This window comes from Convolutriloba macropyga, chromosome 8 (genome assembly GCF_964194025.1).
Source record: "Convolutriloba macropyga chromosome 8, txConMacr16.3, whole genome shotgun sequence".
Lineage (NCBI taxonomy): Eukaryota > Metazoa > Xenacoelomorpha > Acoela > Convolutidae > Convolutriloba > Convolutriloba macropyga.
The window spans coordinates 158,720-181,730 of record NC_134475.1 but is presented as its reverse complement, the minus strand read 5'-3'; the positions used below and the strand labels follow the sequence as shown (position 1 = coordinate 181,730).

Sequence of the window (23,011 nt, the reverse complement as noted above, 5' to 3'; positions counted from 1 at the left end):
ACTGCTCTAGTTTATTCACACTACGGAACATTATTCTATAGTTTTTTGTTGAATGAAAAAAAAAACTGAAATCAATTCAACCGGCAGCTTGGCTAGGTTGCTGATTGGAAGTAGACAACAATGGTAAAAAGCTTGAGCAGATTTTTTTGCTGTCAGTGGTTCTCTAAAAACTATAGGAATTATAATAATTCAGTTATTTTTAAGTCGTATTAGACCTAAGTGGTATTTATTTATGCTGTGGTGTTTTCTAAATGGCAGCCTAACTATATGACATCAGATTCATTTAATAGGTACCCAAATATATGTATTTAAAGGAAAAATCAACCGCATGAAGAAATCTTTAGATTGTTCAGTTTGTTTAGTTAATTAGTTTTCTTTAAAAATAGATTATCTAACGACAGTTTTTAAATACATCTGAAAAGAATTGAACCAGTCCTAGAGGTCAGATTTTTGAAGTTGGATTTCAGTTACTTTTTTATCATCGTTTCGCATTATAGTTACTAATGGTCGCATTTCGTGAACAGAACTATCCTTACGCTTGATACGGCGACAGAAAAAATTCTCGTTATGATATACCTTCAATTGACATTCGTTATATCTTGTTAAAATTCAGTTAATATTTTTTTTTCAATTTGAGAATTTTTTGAGTTAATTCGAGCGTTAGCTCTATTTGAGAGTTAGTTTTAACTTTAATACCAAAATGACTACGACTTTTGGAAGTGTAACTTCGAACTCCTCCGCAGCCCTCGATTCCGATTTGAGCCCAGATATTGGCACGTTCCTCTTTGCTGATTTCTTTTCCCCCATTCTCATCATCATTTTTTGTGCTATTGGCATTTTTGGCAATCATCAAGTTATCCACTTTTACAGGAACAAAACGAATAAGACACCAAGCGAGTATATCATAATGAACTTAGCTTCAGTTGACCTCGTTTACTGTGTTATGAGTTTGACCTTTGACCTCTCTTTGAGGGTTATAAGACCGAATTGGGAAACTTTGGCTGAGAAAGCGATGATTGTGAATGCGACAGTGTGGGCAATTCCTCCTTCAGTGTTCACGTTTATTACAACTTACTCCTTTATTTGTATCTTTGTTATAACTATTAACAGATACTTCGCAGTGTGTCAAAGTCAAACTTACAGGTAAGATAAACATTACAACTTGTGGGAGTCTGTGTGTAGCACATAATGTTCCTATATATAATCAAAGTTTGTCTGTAAAATTAATTAGATATCAGAAAATAGATTTTAATGGACTACCCCGAAAAAAAGACACAGTTTTGTCTGGACTCTGTTCTGAGGCTTATTGATTAGAAAGAAAAAATAAATAACAACAAAAAAGTGATGATGTCATTTTTATGAAATATGTTAACGTTTCTCAAACTTAGAAACTGGTTTTTCTTCTTCCGTAAAACAAAGAATTTAATCAGAACAATGCGGTATTTTTAAAAAAGTGACAAATGACAATTTTCGCAAAAAGGTCAACACAATCATGGTAAGGTAATTTTGAAATTCGATGATTTCAGAACGAAGCATTTCATTTTTGATGAAAAAGGAATTTGGTACTAAGGAAATGGTTTAAAATTATCAACACTCTGGCAGAAAATATTTGCTGTTTAAAATGGAACGATACTAAATAAACAAAACTGAATTATTGATAGGTTTGTTCTCACTAAAGAAAACAAAAAACTGTTTGTTTGTGACAAGTGAAATACATATCATATGTTTCCAATTATTTTTTGCCGTTTCAAGTGCATCATTAGCATGATCTTTTTTGCGGAGTCGAAAATGCCAGAGAATTTAGTCATGCGTTCCTACTTAAAATATCAAAATTTTGACAAAAAAGGACGTCGTGATTGCACAATTAAATTCCTATTTTGCATCATTTGCAACAGATGCATCTTAACACATGTTATGCCAGGAAACTCGCTCTGATAACAAATGTAATGGCTCTCAATCGCAGATTTTTCAACTTTTATCTTGATACTTTTATTTTGATAACTCATTACTTGTAGCTATCTTTGAAACTTTTATCAAGATATAAGTTTAGCAAAACTTTACGAGGAAATTTTATATTGTTTATGAATAGCAAGCTGTGAAGATTTTATTCTACTTGACCAACAGACGGTCAATTGTAAATATTGCGACAATTGAGCGTACTTATTTATTAGTCATAAATTTTTCCCATGTCTCAAAAATTTATTTTTTCACACCTCCTTGATTCTTTTTTTATATAATTCTAATTTGCCTCAATAAGCTTTTGATCTATTATTGTTTGCTCTGCCAATACAGTTTTCAAGCAAAGCAAAACTGAATTAGCCAGTTTTTCACCAAATGAATAACTATATCTTTTTTTAATAAAAAAAATACTGAATTATTTCACATTTACAAGGCAAAAATCATTTTTGGTATATCTGTTTCAACATATGCTTAAGATTTAGTTTTCTCAAAAAGAGATATTACTTTTAAAAATTGTAACATTTTTCTCAATAGAAATTTTTTGTGAACTTATTTTGTTAGAAAAATAGAGCTATTAATTATTCTTGCACTTTCTTCAATCATATAGAGCAGAGAAAGAGCATACAGTGTGGATATCTACGTAACGTTTTTTTAAAAAAATGATTATTTTTTTTTGGAAAACATTAGACAGTTTCACAGAAATTTTTTTTTAAGAGCCAATTCAAAAAAAGACATGTCATTTAGAAAATTGATTAATAATATTACAAAAAACATACACAGAAACGCAAAAACGATTACAATCAATTAACAAAAGCCCAAAATTTTGAAACCGATAAAGTAAATAGCTATTAACGGAATATTTTTTTCCAGTTGTTATTTATATTTTTTCAATATTCACTTGGTTTTCTTATGAAATTCAATTCGACCTGTCATTGAACGGACTATCAGAACAGACAACCAAAAATTCATTCACAAAGTGTGTTCTTTGAATATGGTTAGCTTCAGAATCAGAAAACATCCGTACAGAAAAAACAGAAAAGATATTAGAACTGGTTTTACATGAAACTCAATGGGGTTTCCATTGGCTGGATAAGACTACACTGAGAAGAAGAAGAAAATGCCCCATTGACATCATTGAACAGATTTAGTTATACCTAAATGGGAAGCTAATGATGTTTTCCTTAATCAGAATAATTTTGACGAAAAAAGAAAAAGAAAAAGAGGCAAAAAGCAGAAGTTTATTTGAAAACCATTAAACCGAAGCCATTAGTATCATATATTAATCATTGAATGCTTCTAATCTATCAATTTCATCCCTTTTCAACGTCAATGGGATCTGTCATTAATGTGATAGGGCAACAAGATCTTATAAAAGCTCATTTTAGAGCAATTATTAAAGCAATTAATAATGTAAAGTTTTCAATGAATTTTCGTCTCGACTGACGGCACTGGATCGATTTTTTCAAAAGAATGTTGAAGTAGAATATGTTGTAGCCAAATTTTGATCCAAAAAATTATTATTAATTTAACAAGAATGTCGCTAAAAGTGAACAAAATTACGTCAAATATCGAGAGTTCACAAATGATTTTAACCTAGATAGCTTCTCGATCAAAACGAAATTCTCTGAGATGAATTTATCCATCGGCAGAAATTGATTTATCAAATAAACCCAGTTGAGCATATAGTCCCTCACACAAAGTGGGGTCGGAAGAAAAAGTTAAAGATGGAGGCAAAAAAGATTTGCTTCCTCCTTTTTTTGAAAACAATTGTTTGTTTGTTTCTTTTCCATTAGAGGTCAGATAAAAAGATAGTACACGATAGATTGCATATTTGTCTGTTCTTCGCTTCTGTCTGATTTCAATTCAGTATTCACAATTACTCCTCTTATATTCCTTATATCCGAGAAGAACGGTTTTCAAATTCGTATTGAAATGGAGAGAAATTGATCAATCCTGGTTCTCTGGGTTGTTTTAGTTAAACTAAACGCTGTCGAGCTAAACATTATGGTACCAAAAAGCTAGGTACAGCATGATTTCTGCTTTTAAAGCGTGATTTGTGCTTCATAAGCATGATTTGCGCTAAGGCGTGAAAAAAGGCGTGAAATTTAGAAGTTTTAAGAGAAATTTAATTCTCTTTTTCTCCGCTTAAACAGAAAAGATGGTTAAACCGCTTTGTTCTTTCACCGTTCGCCAAGTTGTTACGCTACGAGATGTCGGATTTTCATAATCTAAAATACAGAAACAACTCAACTTGAAGTCAAGATCCAGTGCACAGTGCGCATACAAACGTTACTTGAAAAATAACAGTTTCGAGGACCAAAAATCGAGTGGAAGACCCCCAAAATTGTCAAAAAAAGTTAGTTACTGATGTTTTGAAAGATCCCAAAACCTAACTGGAACGCATCAGAGTGGCTCATAACGCTTTCTCTTGCTACAATACAATTTCCAGATGTACAGCTAGACGAATCCTCAGAAATTATGGCGTTTTTTCAGGAAATGCTGGCAAAAAAGGCAGTTTGAAGACGAAGTTTGAAGGGTGTAATGACACGTTAATAGAGAATAAAATCTGAACTGAAAATGTTATATTATTTGATGTTTGTATTGCTTTATAAAAAATCTTTAGATGTACGTAGCTTTTTGGTACCATAGTTTAGCATTAGCTTCAAAGTTTATTATAGATACGAGATATAATATAACGAGAAACAGCTGGCATCAAATTTCGACATTTTTGTATTATCAGGTTTCCAATAAACAATATCGCTCTCAAATTGACTTCGAGAAGTTAGAATTCAGAAATTGAAAAATTTTCCCAATTTTATCATCCATTCTATTGCTCAAAATGTCCCCCGATCGAACTTTTGAAGATGCGAAGAAATAGAGAAATTTATCAGCTCAACAAATCGCTTCTTTTTCACGTGTCAGTAATTCTCTTTGCACTTTTTCGCTTTTTCTTAACGAGATAAAATTCACGAGTTAATTAATGTTCACATTGTAAGTATGAACTTTCATTTTGATTAAATCTACGAGCAAGGACAGTTCCAAACGGACAGGGTTGATTTCAACTTAGAAAGTTCCAACATCACACATCGATGCAACGTCATAGAATCACATCACTAACTGATGTCATTAACTGATGTTCTATTATAATACAAAATGAACTCGTGGCTAAAATCTTAATAAAATATTTCACCCCTCTTTTTCTCCATCTCTCTCTCTCTCTCTCCCTCTCCTCGTACCTTCCCCTATTTTCCACTCTCAATTACCACATGGCCTACTGGGAATGTATTATGACACACGTCAGTGGACAGATAATTAACCCGCTATTTGGGCAAGCACCCCAATTGACTGCCAGGGAAAGTGGTGCACCCATCTTCAAATACCCATAACCACGTGAACACAAATATCCCGAGGGTCATTAACACACCATATATGGAAATTTGAAATATATAACTGCATGGAAGGTTGGGCTCAATTTGGGGGCGGGGGCAAATTTTTGGCTTTTCCGAATTTATTTATAGTCACTTATATTAACCTTTCCCTCACCTTTACAAACTCTACAATCATAAAAGATGCCAAGTTTAATTTGTTCACACGGTGGCTATTCTATCTGGAGGAGGAGGAGGAGGAGCAGGAGGGGGGGGGGTGGGGGTGGGGTAGGGGGTGATCACAACTATCTTCCAACTAACTGAGTTTTATCTTTGCGTGGTTTATTAGAGTGATAAAAAACGGCAGCCTAAGAGCAAGTTATATTGAAATGGCGTTTATAACTTGTTTGCCGTAGCAAAGAAAAAAAGTTTATGCTCTTAGCTATATTTAAAGGTATCATAAGTACACTCAGGTTACCAATTAACCAAAAAAAATGAACTAAATATCAAATTCTATTCTTCAAGTTTTCAAACTTAGGCGACTTGCTGCCGTTGATAAAAGTAGTGAATTTTTACTTGTTTGTTTTGATTTCTTTTGAATTATTTAGTCTTTTAATGGTTATTAGAACAATATCCAAAGTTTAGGAACTCAAGGAGAAAACTACAATTCTTGCTTGAAATAACTAAGTTTTTCTTAAAATAAGATTTCTTTTTTTTCCAACCCATTATGACCTTATTTAAAAATGTGTGATATTTATAAATAGATATGATAATTGAATGGGATAATATTAGCTCTTCAAACACATTAACAATGGATTTTAAAAATATAATCAACACATTTGAAAAGATTTCACAGGGTTTAATTTGTTAAGACAGTGTTGTTTATGCTATTTTAGTCTGCAAAACAAATTAAGAAATTGCTTTTTAATTTTATGAACTGCAAAAAGTAATAAATTGAAAAGCAAGACAGAAATTGTAAATAAGTTTCTATAAATGTGTCAAAAATTGACTAATAATTAATATTGACATAAATTTTGCTCTTCAACCCGCTCAAAATATGTGATCTTGTGATAACATTTTTCTGATAGAATCGTTCGCGCTTATGCATGTTTTCTTTTTATTAGGAAAACCCGAAGATGAAAAGCCTAAAGTATCATTTATTTTGTAACTGTTTTTCTATTAAAAGACATTGAAGATAAGGAGGACCTGTTTGAGCAAGAAATGATCTGCTTAAAAAGTATTCTGATAGTAGAGCTCTGTTAGATTTTTACTCAGCATTTTGAGGCATTCAAATTATATAAATCTATGCAGACAAAAGAAATCATGCAGCCAAACAATCTATTTACCGCAGCATATAACTACATCGACTGAACGGAAAAAACCGACTAGCTAATTAAAGAGAAAAACTAAAATTCTTACAAAGATAGTGTAACAACTCAACAATTTGGCTCCGCAAGAGGTTTCTATTTATCGAATTAAAAGTTAAAACTTAAAAAGGAGGCTTGGTATGGTGTGCTCGCACATAATGGTCCGACCCCGCCAATCCACTTTTTGATTTAAGTGCATACAAAACGAGGAAGAGAAAGAAAATTTTCACAAACTCACAAATCTTTCAACAAACAACTAAGTGTAAAAATAATGCTGGATTAGAGAGCCGATGAGACTCTCTAATCCAACTGATGGTACTATCTCATCGAAATCATTTGAGACTTGTCGATATCCGTAATAAGACGGAAGACCGCAAAATAACAGCAAAAGCGAAACAAAGAACAATTGAATTTAACAAATCATTGGTTATTCATGAAGGATATTAAAGACCGTTTTTTTGAACTTTTAAACTCTAATTGGGCAACCCAATTAGTTTGATAATGAGAAAAAGAAACAAAAAACTCAGAATGCGAAAATATCCAAAATTACATTTTTCTTATGATAATTCGTAGTACCAAAGCCAAGAAACCATTAGTTGAAAATAAAAGGATTATAATGATTGGATCTTGGTTTACTGGAAAAAATGCGACCTGTCATTACAGAAACCAAGCTACAAAAACGAAGGAAGTAAGATAAGAGTGACAAAGCTCAAAAATTCACAGATTCTTTCTGAAGAAATACTTTCGAAAATTCTAAAAATCCAAAAGTTTTCAACGTGAAACAAAAACAGATGTATTTGCAACTGATCAGAAAACCCATTGTGCCTGTTATTTTTGAAACCGAATCCTAGCAAAAAACAGCAAAAAGCAACTGAACTCAAAACTTCACAAAAACTTATCGAAGCTCCTGTGTTGAAGCCATTACTTCTATAACACAGTAAAAAAACTTTAGAATGACGAAATGGATTGAAGAAATTGCTTTGGATCCGTGATGTTAACTGGATCTTCTAGGTAAGGGTCATTGTGGAAAAGACAAAAAAAGAAACACAACTCTTGACCGGTATCGAAAATTCATAAAATTTTTACGTATTCAACAGCAAAAAAATGTTTACAGCAACAGAAAATTGATGAGCACCGTCAAAAAACAGACTTAGTTAATTGTTGAGGACAAAGAAAACAAGATTTCATTGAAAAGCCAATAGTTTTAACAGCGGCGCAACCTTCTCTCGGAAAACTTATAAGAATTTTTTCGCTTCTAAATGTTCTTTTTGTTGTCATTCGGCATATTCATGAAAATCAGAGGCCTCAATTGCTACGGTTTTAATGACTCTCAAATAATTTCAGGAATATATTTTTTTGTTATTCTCATTTTTTGTTCTCTTAAAAAATTTAAATGAAAGTCTTTTAAAACATTAGCTCTAAAGTGATATCAGGAAATAGTTTCAATTAAATATCCGTTGAAGCAATCAAGAGGTTTGAATGTCATGAATATGCCAAACCACAAAAACGAATGACAACTAAAGACAAAAACAAAAAAAATCCTAATAAACTTTGGGAAGAGCATGAAAGCGCAACCGTTAATACTATAGGTTATTCACTGAAACCTTTAAACAGTTCATTTTGCGCTTTTTTCAATGCGAACTGCAGCTGTTCTGCAACTATCTCAAATACAGGAAAGTATGCAAAACTTCAACAAACTTTATGAAATTTCCTAATAATATATCAGAAAAACAACTATTTAAATATAAAAACACTATAAAGAATATTTTGTTTTCACTTGGAATCACTTTTTGCCTTGTAAATATTGAGACTAATATACACGTGTACAGAAAAAGGATTGAAAAATTGACAAATATGAAAACTTCACTAACATTGTCTTAATATAAACATATTCAAAGTCTTCTGAGGCATTAGATAACAACTGAAGGTGTTGTATCGGTTCACCTGCAGCTCACCAAGAACCTAACTGAATCTTTAATTAACAGGACGTTGTATTTAGGTTGCAAAAATAATTATTTATGAACGCAAACCAAAAATAAGTGAACTAAATTTTTGCGAAAATACATCCTTAATGTCATTAAAACTAACCTTTTTTGTTGTGAATAGGATCTGTCATTGATTGGGCCATGGTTTGAAAAAAGTCAGTAATCAGCGTAAAAAGGAACAAAATTGCGACAAAATTCTCCAAAAACACCCTTGAACTCATATCCAAAATTAGCCCTGATTTTCTTGCTCGTCTAAAGAAACAATTAAATATTTCAAATGTTTGACAAATAGACCAATAAGCAGTTGATATACATCAATAACCCTCAATTAAATCATACTTTTTTTTATAATTAATAGATTATTTTTTCAAAAAACCAGCAAATCTTCAATTCCAGAAAACTACTATAGGAGGCAAATGTATAGTTTACTCTTTTGGACTTCTCTAAGATTGTGGCAACAGATGTTAGGTCTCTAGTTCCTACAAATTCAATTCAAATAGGATAAAAAAGCGTATTTGCAGCCTTTTTTGATTTAAAAAAGTATCAAAATCGAAAAGCTTAGCAGAAATATTACCCAAAAAACTGAAAAAACACGGATAATACAACTTGGAGAGTCTTCTCTATCCTTAAATGCGATACCAATAGCATTGTTTGTAAAATTGTTAGCACATTTCAGCAATATTGACAAAAATTTAGTTCACATAATATTCAAAAGCAATCAGTATAAACGAAAAATAGGCCAGAAATTGAAATCACTAAAAGAATTGAATAATGCCACATCAGAGAGCCGATGAGTCCTGTGACTAACAAAACTAAGAGACAAGATGAGCAACAAACATTATTAAAATCAAAACTCAATGTATTTTTTTGAAAGTATCTAATCACAAAGTAAAAAAAAATTAAAACTAATCTGATTAAAACAAGTTTAAATTCTTTTACAATCTACCAGATATGGACGCTTCCAAATGACAATAAGTAACATGTATACAAAAACAGATCAAAAAGGTTCTTCAAATTCAGATCAACAGATCATGAATTTAAAAAAAACATGAAAACTGTTAACAATCAACAGGGACCTTTGAAATGGTTCATCTATACCTTAACTGGAAGCAAAAGAGATTACTCATTTTACGCATTATAATATAGGATTACAAAACCGGCAAAAACAAACAAAATAAAATTTCCGATAAATATTTTGCAAGGAAACGTTGTCGAAATCCTTTAAAACAATAATCTTCTCTCCAAAACCATTACAAATGTTCAATTGCGCCTTCTTTGGTCTTATGTGAAATCATTTTGCTTTACGTGACCTGTAACTGATATGACAATGGGGCGAGACCACACAGAAGAACCTAAATAATAGTCAATTGCACAAAAATAAAAGAAATCTAATGAAAACACGTAGTATCAGAGACAAAACCATTGCCAAAATAATAAAAACGCAATAAAGACAGTATTTTGTTTGAATAAAAAAATGATTTGACCTCCTCGTGCTGAGGCTGAATTAAATGATGTCCGAAATCAAACAAAAACAGACAGAGCTTAAAGATCTATCATGGTTTTTGATAAAAAAGTGGAAGTCATGAGGACCAAAAGCTTTCAACTGTCAAATACTAAAAAGACTAACCTGTATGTCCTTAGGAAACCAGTAGTTATATCCAATATTAGCGAGACTAATTCATAATGCTACATAGAATCCGCGATTAAAGGCCGGCACACAAACATCGTTATTCAAACACAGAGTTGAAGCCGTAAAAAAGAGTTTCTGACCAAAGTTTATATATATATATATATATATATATATATATATATATATATATATATATAATATACATACATATATATATATATATATATATATATATATATATATATATATATATATATGGGCCTGATTTGCACGTAAATATTAAATCACTGCATCAGGGCCTTGACATCAAATCTTTCTGGCATAAACAAAAAAACATTAAAAAGAAGTTTAGAATAAAGACATCAGCCAAATACAATCCAATTCATGTTTGGATATTATAAATCCCCTGTAGAAACAAACTAATCTTGCAATTGCTGTGCTTCTATTAGAAACACGCGTTTGTCCCTCTTTTTTTACAAGATTAGGTTTTTTATTACAATTTTAATACAAAAAAATCACTTTCAGATGATTATTGAGTTCAGTAAGCAAAAAACCAGCAATTTTTTTGTTCAAGAAAAATCTCAACAAAAACTGGAATCAACTAGCCCTCTTATGAAATTGAGAAAAATCTGCAGCAGTTTTTAGATACGTATTTAGATACGGCAAATTTAGACAAAGTGGGCTATAGAATCTTTTTTAACTTAATTTTCGGCATTTTTGGTTAAAGAAGCTGAGTTTCGAGAGAGTTTAGCCAATCTTTTTTTTCAAAATTTGGACAAAATATGAGCAGCACTACTTTGACTTTAATGTTAAAACCAATAACTTTATTGCTAACAATTTGTAGCCAGTTGACAAAACGTAGCAAAATTGACAAAACCTAGCACAAATACGGAAAGTACGAAGAAAAATAACTTAAATCCAAATGTTGGTTATACGAGAGTTAAAAGACCGATATTGTTCGGAAAACAGTTCCAAAATTTGTTGATTTTGATTGATCTGTTAAAGTATTTATTTGTTAAAGTGATTGGTTGTGCAAACAAATTTTGATTTTTCCAGGAAAACTGATTTCAATTGTATTCAAAATGAGCTGCTTCTAAAGCGAAACTTGATTGTCATTTTCCAAATGCTTAGACAAGGAGATTGATTCATTTGAACATAATAGTAAGGCCCACTAAAACCTATACTAACAGTTACAGGCTATATCGACACATTCACACTCATACAAACACAATCGCACGCACACTTACACACACACGCACACTTGCTTACACACACACACACACACGCACAATCTTAAACGGTCGCGCACGAAGAAAACAAAAAGAACAGCAATCAAGTATCCATATTCAGCTACAATTTTTAGTCACAAACCTCTCGCACCACCAAACAGAGGCACTCACTAACCGGCAAACACCACAACGTGCAAAATGAAAAAAAATCTGCTTTAAGTTTTATACTCCAGAACACTCTCATAGGAAAGAGAAGTAAACTAACACTCCTGGGAGGTTTGGAGGATTGAGCCAGCAGTTTTCAGATTTTTACGTAAAATAAATTTAGACAAAGTGGGCCGAAGAAGCATAATTGATTCCATTTCTGGTTAGTAAAAACTAAATTTCGGGAAACATTTGCCAAACTTTGAGCCCTAAAATTGGGACGAACAGTTCCGCAAGACTATTCTTAACCTTAGAGGTAAAACCAATACCACTATTGCAAACGATTTGTAGAAAATTTGACTGAACCACAAATAAGGAAACTACGAAGAAAGACAACTGATATATGTCAATTGATATAATAATTTCCAAACTCCAAATTTCCTAATTATAATTTACATTAGCGAGACTAATTCATAATGCTACATAGCATCCCCGATTGAAGGCCGACACAAACACATTTTTATTCAAACACAGAGTTGAAGACGTAAAAAAAGTTTCTGACCAAATTTATATATATATATATATATATATATATATATATATATATATATATATATATCTGGGCCTGATTTGCACGTAAATATTAAATCACTGCATCAGGGCCTTGACATCAAATCTTTCTGGCATAAACAAAAAAACATTAAAAAGAAGTTTAGAATCAAGACATCAGCCAAATACAATCCAATTCATGTTTGGATATTATAAATCCCCTGTAGAAACAAACTAATCTTGCAATTGCTGTGCTTCTATTAGAAACACGCGTTTGTCCCTCTTTTTTTTACAAGATTAGGTTTTTTATTACAATTTTAATACAAAAAAATCACTTTCAGATGATTATTGAGTTCAGTAAGCAAAAAACCAGCAATTTTTTTGTTCAAGAAAAATCTCAACAAAAACTGGAATCAACTAGCCCTCTTATGAAATTGAGAAAATTCTGCAGCTGTTTTTAGATTTGTATTTTCGGCAAATTTAGACAAAGTGGGCTATAGAATCTTTTTTTTACTCATTTTTCGGCAATTTTAGTTAAAGAAGCTGAGTTTCGAGAGAATTTAGCCAATCTTTTATTCAAAAATTGGACAAAAAATGAGCAGCACTAATTTGACTTTAATGTTAAAATCAATAACTTTATTGCTAACAATTTGTAGCCAGTTGATAAAACGTAGCAAAATTGACAAAATCTAGCACAAATACGGAAATTACGAAGAAAAACAACTTAAATCCAAAAGTTGATTATACGAGAGTTACAAGACCGATATTGTTTGGAAAACAGTTCCAAAATTTGTTGATTTTGATTTTTCTGTTAAAGTATTTATTTGTTAAAGTGATTGATTGCGCGAACAAGTTTTGATTTTTTTAAGAAAACTGATTTCAATTGTCTTCAAAATGAGCTGCTTCTAAAGCGAAAACTGATTCTCATTTTCCAAATACTTAGACAAGGAGATTGATTCATTTGAACATACTAGTAAAGCCCACTAAAACCTAAACTAACATTTACAGGCTATATCGACACATCCACACTCATACAAACACAATCGCACGCACACTTACACACATACACGCACACTCGCTAACACAAACACACACACACACACACAGACACACACACCCACACACAATCACAAACGGTCGTGCGCGAACAAACAAATAGAAGAGCAATCAAGTGCCCATAATCAGCTACAAATTTTAGTCACAAACCTCTCGCATCACCAAACAGAGGCACTCACTAACACGCAAACGCCAGTACGTGCAAAATGAAAAAAAAATGCTTTAAATTTTTAACTTCAGAACACTCTCATAGGAAAGAGAAGTAAACTAACACTCCTGAGAGTTTTGGAAGATTATGCCAGCAGTTTTCAGGTTTTTACGTCCAATAAATTTAGACAAAGTGGGCTAAAGAAGCATAATTGATGCCATTTCTGGTTAATAAAAGCTAAATTTCCTAAATTTCGGGAGACAGTTGCCAAGCTTTTAGCCAAGAACTCGGACGAACTGTTCCGTAAGACTACTTTGACTTCAAAGGTAAAACCAATAACACTATCGCAAAAAATTCGTAGCAAAATTGACTTTACCACAAACACTGAAATTACGAAGAAAGACCACTGAAATATGTCAATTGGTATTATAATTTCAAAACTCGATAATTCCTTGGAAAGAAAACAAAATTAAAAAAATTCTTGATATGGTCCACTTTTGACGGGATTTATGCTGATGCCACTCGCAACTCTTTACGATGCATATATCAACCGAACAATATTGTCTGAACAGAAACAAACCCAGTTGGGTATATAGTTCTTTTCTCACTAATTTGGCTAGGAACAACAATGGGTTTTTTCAATATACGTTTTCGTTAAAATTTGAATTGTTTGGTGATTAATGGCTATGATTAAAATTTATATTTCGAAAAAGGTTTAAACTTGATATTGCGGTTAATTTATTGCAATTTTGATTAATTAGCTCCATTAGAAGTCAAAAGTTATTATAAAGGCTTGTACTTCAATAACCACTCTCGATAAGAGAGCGAAACAGGACAATATTACTTTCGTTTTCTTTCGTTCACTCAATTTTTAAGTGTAAAAGTTACAAAAGGGAGATAAAACAACTGATTCTCAACGAAAATAGGATCAACCATGATTTGTAAATTCGTAAATTCGCGGAACCATGAAATTATTAAATAATGTCAGGGGTTCTTTTCAAACGTTTTCTTGTTTCCTGAAAAAATAGAAAATGTCTTGTTCGCAATAAGTTGTGCTAAAAAGAGTTTTAGTTAACGCACGAATTTAATTATTCGTTGTTTATTCAGGACTTTGTTCACATATGTCAAAACAATCGCAGTCCTCGTTATCTCATTCACGGTTGCATTGTGTTTCGGACTCCTCGACTTTGCTGTGATTTTCCTCATCGAGTACTACAGACCCCAACAGCAACCACAGGTGGGACATGAGGCATCACAGTCAGAAGGGGGAGGAGGAGGAGGAGTGGGGTCTGCAACTGGGGGAGGGAGAGGGGAGAGTTCGAGATTTTGGCTGAATTTAGCAACTGTAGAGCTGATTCACAATTCAGTGTGGTTTATTGTGAGGTAACTATGACGAGGTCCTTGTTCAAGATTATGTCATTATTTGGTATCATTTTGTTATATAAATTGATTGTTATAATAATTTTGAATAACATAATGTTATCATGTTATGATTTTGGGGTATATGGATTTTAAAATATTTTTAATGTTGAGTTATTTCTATCGATCTCAATTTTTTTTATTATTCTAACATTGTATTAGTCTGAAAGCGTAAGAAAAATGGCCGAAAATTGAATTCCATTAATGAAGGGAAATGAACTCTGATAAAAGACACGATGGGTCGAAACTTCACTGCATTTCAGCGTACTAATTTGTATGAAAATAACGGAATCGAATACACTTCAAATTTGAAAGCAAGTTTCGATTTGTTTTTCTGCGAAATGCGCGAATTTTTTTTTTAATAAACAATTTTTTTCTCCTACTTTTTGTATGTCTATAGATATATCAGTTAGTACAAATCAGAGAATCGAAATTCAATTACCCAACCGAAAATTACCCACCCGAAAATAAATTACAATTTTTGTTAGCTACAAAGGGAGCTAGTTCTACTTCCACTTCTATTGAGAGTAGTCTGGAAATGAAATTCTTCCGCCAACTTTACTCAATGATTATCGGAAACAACATTCTTTTTTGATCTTTTAACTAACAAATGATCTAGATCTATAACATTCGAAACAAATGAGTGTTCTTAATTGACTAAAATAAATAGCAAGGCTGATTTGGGCCAATCTTGGACTGTTACGATTCAAAATAATTCGGATTCTAATCAGTCGGTCTTTTAAACAAATATTTGGATCTTTTTCATATTAGTTAAAGAAAGAACAATTCAAATTAAAGTTCACTATTGATAGGTCCAATTGGCTTCCTAAGCAGTTCCTAATTTCTATCTCTCTTTTTTGTACTCGAAAGATCATAGTTGTTTTGACTTTTAAAAAAAGTTGACTTTTAAACAAACTATTGCTTATTGAACTTTGCCACTGTTTTCCTCTTAATTTGTCTAACTTGTAGCTTTGTGTCAGCAAAGAAAGAATGCTTCCTCTTCCTTCTCTTTCTATTGAAACAAATTTTTTTTTTTGCTGTTTTGCGGATTAAATCATGCTTTTCTGGCTTTGACGCAACTAGATTTCACAATTTTTTTTCTTTTAGTCATTGGCCCATTTTTTACGTTTTTTCTTTTGTCACGTTATCACCTTATTGAAGGTTCACATATTACATTGTTGGTGTTCACAATGGGCACAATTGAACATGTAGACCTCTTAAAAGAATAGATTATGGTTTTAACGGCTTCGAACCGCTTTCTCGAAGAATTTAATTCAAATTTTTATATTTGTCTTATACTGTCGTTTTTGTATCTATCTAGTCGAATGAAAAGTCGTGGATAAGGAATGATTTCATTGGCTTTTCATTAAGGAATAATTGAGGCCAATTCTGATTTGTGTAGATCGCTCATGGCTTTCAGGACTTCGGAAACAAAATTTTTCAAATATGAAAAAACACTTTTTAAATTTGCATTGTTCTTTGTTGTCTATTTTTTGGCTGGACTCGTTATCACAGGTCACATGTGGACTTATTAATGTAAAACCAAGCCGCAATTGTAAAAAATAAATGTTTTTAAATAGTTAGTTATGAATTTACTGGCTTTGATATAAGTTCATTCGGGAAACAAAATGAACTACTTTTTTTATTTTTGTCGTTAAAAAACCTGTTTGACATTCTTTTTGCAGATTTAAGATACATTCTGAAATTAGCAGTTCTCATGCGTTTCCCTCCTTTTGACTAATAAACGAACCTATTTTATTTAATCTTTTGTAGCTGATGACTTTCATGATTTTGAAAATAATTGTTTTCGCAGAATACAAAATTATTACGTAATTTTGGCTTTTTTGGTGGCTTGCTACCTATTCTCAATTATGGCAGGTCGCATAACACCTTATTGAAACTCGAGGAAGGCTCAATTGAATGGCTTTACCTCTTTGACAGCCTTTTCTCGCAAGTTCTATTTGAATTTTTGTTTGTGGTCTCTATTTGTTGTTCTTTTTGTACCCACATATAAAATTGAGCAATGACAAGTTTTACTAAGTTCCTATAGAGGCGTATGTGATCATAAACTTGTTGGATGTTTTCAATTTCTGTCTAATGGTTTTCATTACTTTTAAAATAAATGTTTTTGAACGTGTAAGCCAACTTTTTTTAACTTTGCTGTTTTTCATTCTTCTTTCTCTAATTTTTACGGAGTCTTATTATGAAGTGGTCCCCTGTTCTTTTCTAGTGAAAAACACGTCTTTTCGCTTAGTTTCAGTCTTTTTGAAGTTCTTTTGACCTCAATAATGAGTTTTTTTCTTTAAAAAATTGCACATAATTTTTGGATTTCATTAAGGTTTATTGTTTTTTTTTATTTTGCTGTTCGTCTTGACTCGCTTTCTTAATGATGGCAGATCTCATCAGGCTAATGAGACATTTTTTGCTCCACTGAGTTGTTTGCGTTGGAGGCTATGTTTTTGTTCATAAACCATTTTTTTTGGGGAGGTGGTTCTATCAATTCCTCATATGGTAGACAGTTATGCCAAAATGTGGATGAGTGGGTTCGGAACTTTATGCGCAAATGCACATTACCGAGCCTCATTGTTAAATTTATAAAAAGCCAAAACCAAACTTCTCAATTTGTGAAATTGGGTAATGGCCTGATTAATTATGGCTGGAGGGATAATGATGTTTAAGTTAGGAATATTTTTAATTCAAATAAAAGTTATCCCACATAAAGAAAGTAGCCCAGAAATCCCACTTCTCGTATTCACTTTGAAAAATCCCGCTGCTCCATTGGAAAATGGTTATGAAAATTGATCTCGGAACAGATTTAGCAAATAGCTCAATATGAAATTCGAACTGAAACTTCCTCATTTTTTTTTAGTTTTTTAGTTTTGAAGCACTTGCGGTTTTAGAGCATTCGTTTTTGATGACGCTTCGATGAAAACAAAACCAAACAGCTAAAATCTGTTTAATTTTACTTCTGTTGCTTTTGAATTATTATTGGTCAAATCATAATGACAGTCGTACAAATCAAATGTACGACCGCCAATTTGTACAGATCAAATGTACAGATCAAATGCGCTTTTCTATTCACAGACAGTTGCATTATCGGAAAGTTAGAAACCGACAGAACTATTCCAACCGATATAACAGTTCATGCACATAGGGGCACGACGACAATAGAAAAATTGGAAAAATTGAAAAAATACTTCGAGGCAAAAATGAAAACAGTAATATTAAAAGATGGGACAAACAGCTTTCTCGAATTCAAACGCAAACCAGGAGATGTATTTGAACAATACAAACAGCCGGTAAATTTATGTCGGGAAAAATTCAATCCAGACAAATTTTACCTGATGAGAGTAATCACGATGAAAAATCTAAGCGCCAATATGGCAAAAATAGGATGTACGATGAGTTCAATGACTTAATCAAAACTTACTGCAACAATGATCCTGATATCAATATTTTGGATTTAAACAAAAAGATCGGGGCAAAAACAAAGTACATTGGTCGTGAAATTGATTCAACGGTCTACGAGAACGGCGAGTACAATAAAAAACCATCTAATGCGAATTCTATTTGACACTTCCGATGGTCTGATCTCGAAAACCCGAGAGACGCATCCTACTTATGCCAATACGTCAAACACTTTCATCTCTAACACTTCAAGCTAAAAAAAAGGTCGTCGAGAAATCCTCCTGTAAACAGGCAGTACTCTAACACCTCATATGCCTATCCATACAAGAAGAATGCTTTCTATAGATATTCACCTTAATAACGTGAGCTGTGTTGAGGTCAAAATGAGAAGAAAAACGTGAAACTCTCCTTATGATCAACAATAAACAATATTTGTTCATTTTGGTAGCCTTGCTGTTGTTTGAGGCCTTTCTTCCTGCGTCTCTGAAAACATTGGGGCAACCACTATGGGCATATCTGAATTGTAAAAACTTTTTCTTTTTATTAAAAAAAATAAGTGCCTTGCTCTACGACGTTGTGCTTTTGTTATATTTCAGAAACTTTTAAATAATTATGTTCTATTTGGAATTTTTATTAACCTGTTAAATTGTGGTGATGTTGAACGTAATCGTGGGCCACCGCTAACCTATAAAAATTTCCTCTCCGAAAAAAAGTTTATAGATCCATTATGATTCTTTCAATTAAATTGCCGTTGTTTAATCAAGAAAAGAGAACAGCTGAAAAAGACAATAAGAGAATGCTCAAACAAAACTGTATTTGCTTTTATGGAAACATGTTTGACTAATCTTTGGTGCATAGACAGCAACTACTATTCTTGCATCAGATGTGACCAAATATCTGAAAAGTCAAAGGGTGTTGGCGTAAGGCTGCTAATCCTCAAAATTTTCCATCCAAAAAACCGTAATGATTTTCCAAAAGTTAGCAAAGACTTCGAAACAATTTGGGTTGCGCTCCTTCTACCCTACAAAAAAGTTTCTATCACTGCTTGTGAATGGTTCTTATAATCCTGAAAAATCTAAAACTGACATGTTTCTCGAAGGATTAGCATTGCAAACATATTAAGGAATAACAAAAAAGCGAAAAAATTTATTACTTTAAGATTTCAATATAAATTATCTTAACCCAAACGAAGGAAACAAAACGGACACAATTCTTGTAACTTACGGTCTGTCAGTGGTCAACAAACTCTGGTTGATTTTCTAATCAAGGATGATGAGCTGCCTCATTCCACTGTTTTTGCTTTTGAATCACCCATTATATTGGATCACAAAGCTATTGCAATGATAAAGAATGTAACTACAAATAAAAACCAGCCTGCAAGAAGAAAAATAATCTTTGACAAATCAAAATATTATAAAATTTTATACCTAAAAGACCTGAAACACATTGATTGGGATGTTTTTTACACAGCATCTGACGCTGAAGACATGTATCGTATCTTTAAGAAAATTTTGACCAAAGTGATCTGCTATCACGCCCCTCTAAGAACGGTCTTCATACGGACAGATAAATCCAAAATTAAACTAGAGAGCAATGATTTAATAAAGAGCATCTTTAAAAAAGCATCGGAAAAAACAATATGGAATATTATAAAGGACTCAAGAAACTCTACTAAGTTCTCCCAAGATAACTTTTACCTCAAAAACTGTTTTGATGAAGTCATTACTAATAACTACGAAATAACTCAATTGCTCACCTATAAATTTTCTAAGTTAGGTGACTAAATTGGAAGCGCTTGCAACTTTTTCCCAGCAACCATAGAACATCTAAAAACCGTTTTGATTTTAGATTCGTAACCACAAAGGAAGTTTTACTGACTCTAAAAAATTGGAACTCAAACAAGCCATCAGGTGCTTCATACCCACCATGGATATCCCATCATGGGCTCTTGAAGATGTTTTTTTAGCCGGTCCAAATAAGTTGCTTTTTGACCAATTTTTAGCTGAAGGAAATTTTCCTGAAGATCTTAAAAAGTTATTACTCCAATTTTTAAAAGATGGGACAACTCTTTGCCTGAGAACTACAGACCAATGTCATTTACCAGCTCACTAGCAAAAGTTTTTGAGCGTTAGAATATCTTGAAAAGTTTGGGTTGCTTTCCAATACTCAATTTGGTTTTCGTAACAAAGTCTCAACGATTGACCCCCTCGTTTACTGTTTTGAAACTATAAGGCACCATATAAATAAAAATAATTTTATTATTGCAGCTCTACTAGATCTGTCTAGAGTTTTCGATTCGATAAGCCACAAGATCTTTCTTCATAAACTGCATGAATTAAGATTTTCCAAAAATGCCCTAAACCTAATAAAAAATTATTTATCACGCAGTCTACAAAAAAACCATTGTCAATCATGTGGATTCCGGTTGGATTGGGTTATATCAAGGTGTCCGACAGGGAACAATATTGGGTCCCCTTCTTTTTAACCTGTACATTAATGACTTGAACAAACAAATACTTGCTAATGCAAAAATAATTCAATACGGCGATGTAACTATCATTCTTACATACTATACGGACCTAAAATTAGCAACATATAATTCTGAAAAATCCTTAAGAAATATATATGAATATTACAAAAAACACGGTCTCATGCTCAATCACTCAAAAACTGAGTTTATTACATTCTCGAAAAAATCAAATCTATAAGAAACCAAAAGAAACAATCTGTTAATTGGTAATTACAAAATACAAAACGTCAATTGCGTAAAATACCTCGAAATTTATCTTGATTGCACATTAATTTTTTAAGAAGAATTTAAACACGTTTTACGCGAAATGGCTACAGGAATAGAAACATTAAAACGTATTTCACGCCCGTTACCTGAACAGACAAGACTACTACTCCTGAACGCCTTAGTGATAAGTCTTCTACACTACCCAGGCCTTTTACTGGCCAGCTCAGAAAACAATAGCTTCATTACCTTGGAGAAACAATTAACCTGGTCTGTAAAGACGTGTTTCAATCGCAAAGTACGACAATTCTTCTGATCTAAAACTAAAACAACAAATTCTGCCAATAAAATTTTTCTTGGAATACATTTTACAAAATTTTTTTATGAAAGTTATCAGTAACCAGCTTCCGATTTTCGAAAAACTACACTTACCAACATCAAATCTACGCTACAGCCAGCGAACCAAAAAATACTGCTTCAATCACAAATATACTCATCTGCACTAGAAAACTCTATCCTGAATATCGGCTCAACCCTTCATAATAAATTTCTCAACGTAATTTTTTTACAACATAGTTGAAATGGATGCAAGACCAATAGTTCTGGTCTTAAAAAGTTTTTCTTTCATTTATTTAAACAAAACTCAAATAATGCGTCGTACGGCAAGGCATCATGGAAAAGTTTTAAGTTTTCATAGTAACACTGTCTCAAAATTAAACCGTAATATATATTTAGTTTTGTTTCATTTATACTCTGACCTACACTGCCCATTTAGTTGTTTGCTGTTAATAACTTAATGGGAATTCAATGTGTTTTTTCTTACATTTTTGAGGCGAGGTTAATTTTGCAGAGTTCGATTGTTGCTTCAAAGTCGAAAATGTCTGTCTTAGTATTTCAAACGTAGCCTAAAATTGTCTAAACATCTTTTGGTTTATCGACCTTTTAAGTTAAACAAATGTTCAGTTATATATGACATGGTTTTCCTTATGAGACAAGAGGACGCCGGTAGAGCCAAACGGGCGCAAAGCTTGGTTCTAATTCCCAGCCCCTTGATCTTGAATAGAGCCTCAAATAAGAGTTCATATCAAAGAATTTTTCCGTACAGATTTTGAGACAAAATTTAAAACATTATTGGGAGCTCAGAACATGTAATCAGAGATTTTGTCTGGAAGAGTCCCCCAGAAGTTTTGCACACCCCACTAATACATGTATAAGTAACTGATAGTGCTAACTTTGCTTGTACATGCATTCATATATGCGCAATATGCATTTATTGCATGCTAAAATAGCGAATGTTTGGAAGTAATAGCTGTTGAAATAAACGGGATCGTGTTACAAGTATTGTAAGCACCGATTAAAAACGTCTATGTTACATCATTTTTGGAGTTATCACATACATTGAGGCCTATATATGTCTGATGCTTCGGAAAATCATTAAAAAGTGCTTTCAATATACCAAGCCTCTCTTCTTTTTCCAATGCAATACGAGTGTAATAATATCTTTACAAATAGCGGAAACTTAAATTTTGTGTGGTACTCATGTATATGGTATTTAGGGGGGGGGGGGGGGGTTGCTGTTAGAAAAAAAGATGCGTAATGAATGTACGGGTCTTTCCCATTATACCCCCCCCCCCCAGCTTAGTGGTCAGATAATCTATAGACCCCCAATCATGGTAATCATACCATAATGGGGGGCTACAATTCCATGGGGGGGCTATAATTGGAAAGACCCGAATGTACTAGTGATTGCTACTAGTGATTATGCAGGTGTGGAATGTTGGTGATAGACAGTGTGTTGATGTTTGTGGTGTATGTGTTGATCTTGACTAGAATCAGACACCTCAAAATGACTCTGAGACGACAGTCCATGCCATCCTCATGTGGAGACATCGAGAGATCCTTCGTCATACAAGGTCACCACAATCATCAATTATCAACTATCAACTATTCACATTTCTGATGATAAATAAAAGCAAACTTGTATCACAGAAACATTAATATCAGTGGAATACAAAAAA

General features: G+C 32.6%; 1 protein-coding gene across 1 annotated transcript in view; it reads left to right on the top strand.

Annotated features, from left to right (window-relative positions):
- The first annotated feature begins 538 nt into the window (after positions 1–538).
- Positions 539–23,011, top strand: part of LOC142343840 (uncharacterized) — a 42,329-nt gene continuing 19,856 nt past the window's right edge. Inside the window, exons 1-4 of the mRNA XM_075395204.1 lie at positions 539–1,143; positions 14,540–14,689; positions 14,756–14,815; positions 22,761–22,906. Coding sequence (XP_075251319.1) covers positions 701–1,143; positions 14,540–14,689; positions 14,756–14,815; positions 22,761–22,906 — 799 coding nt within the window. The 5' untranslated portion in view covers positions 539–700. The remainder of the gene's footprint in view (positions 1,144–14,539; positions 14,690–14,755; positions 14,816–22,760; positions 22,907–23,011) is intronic.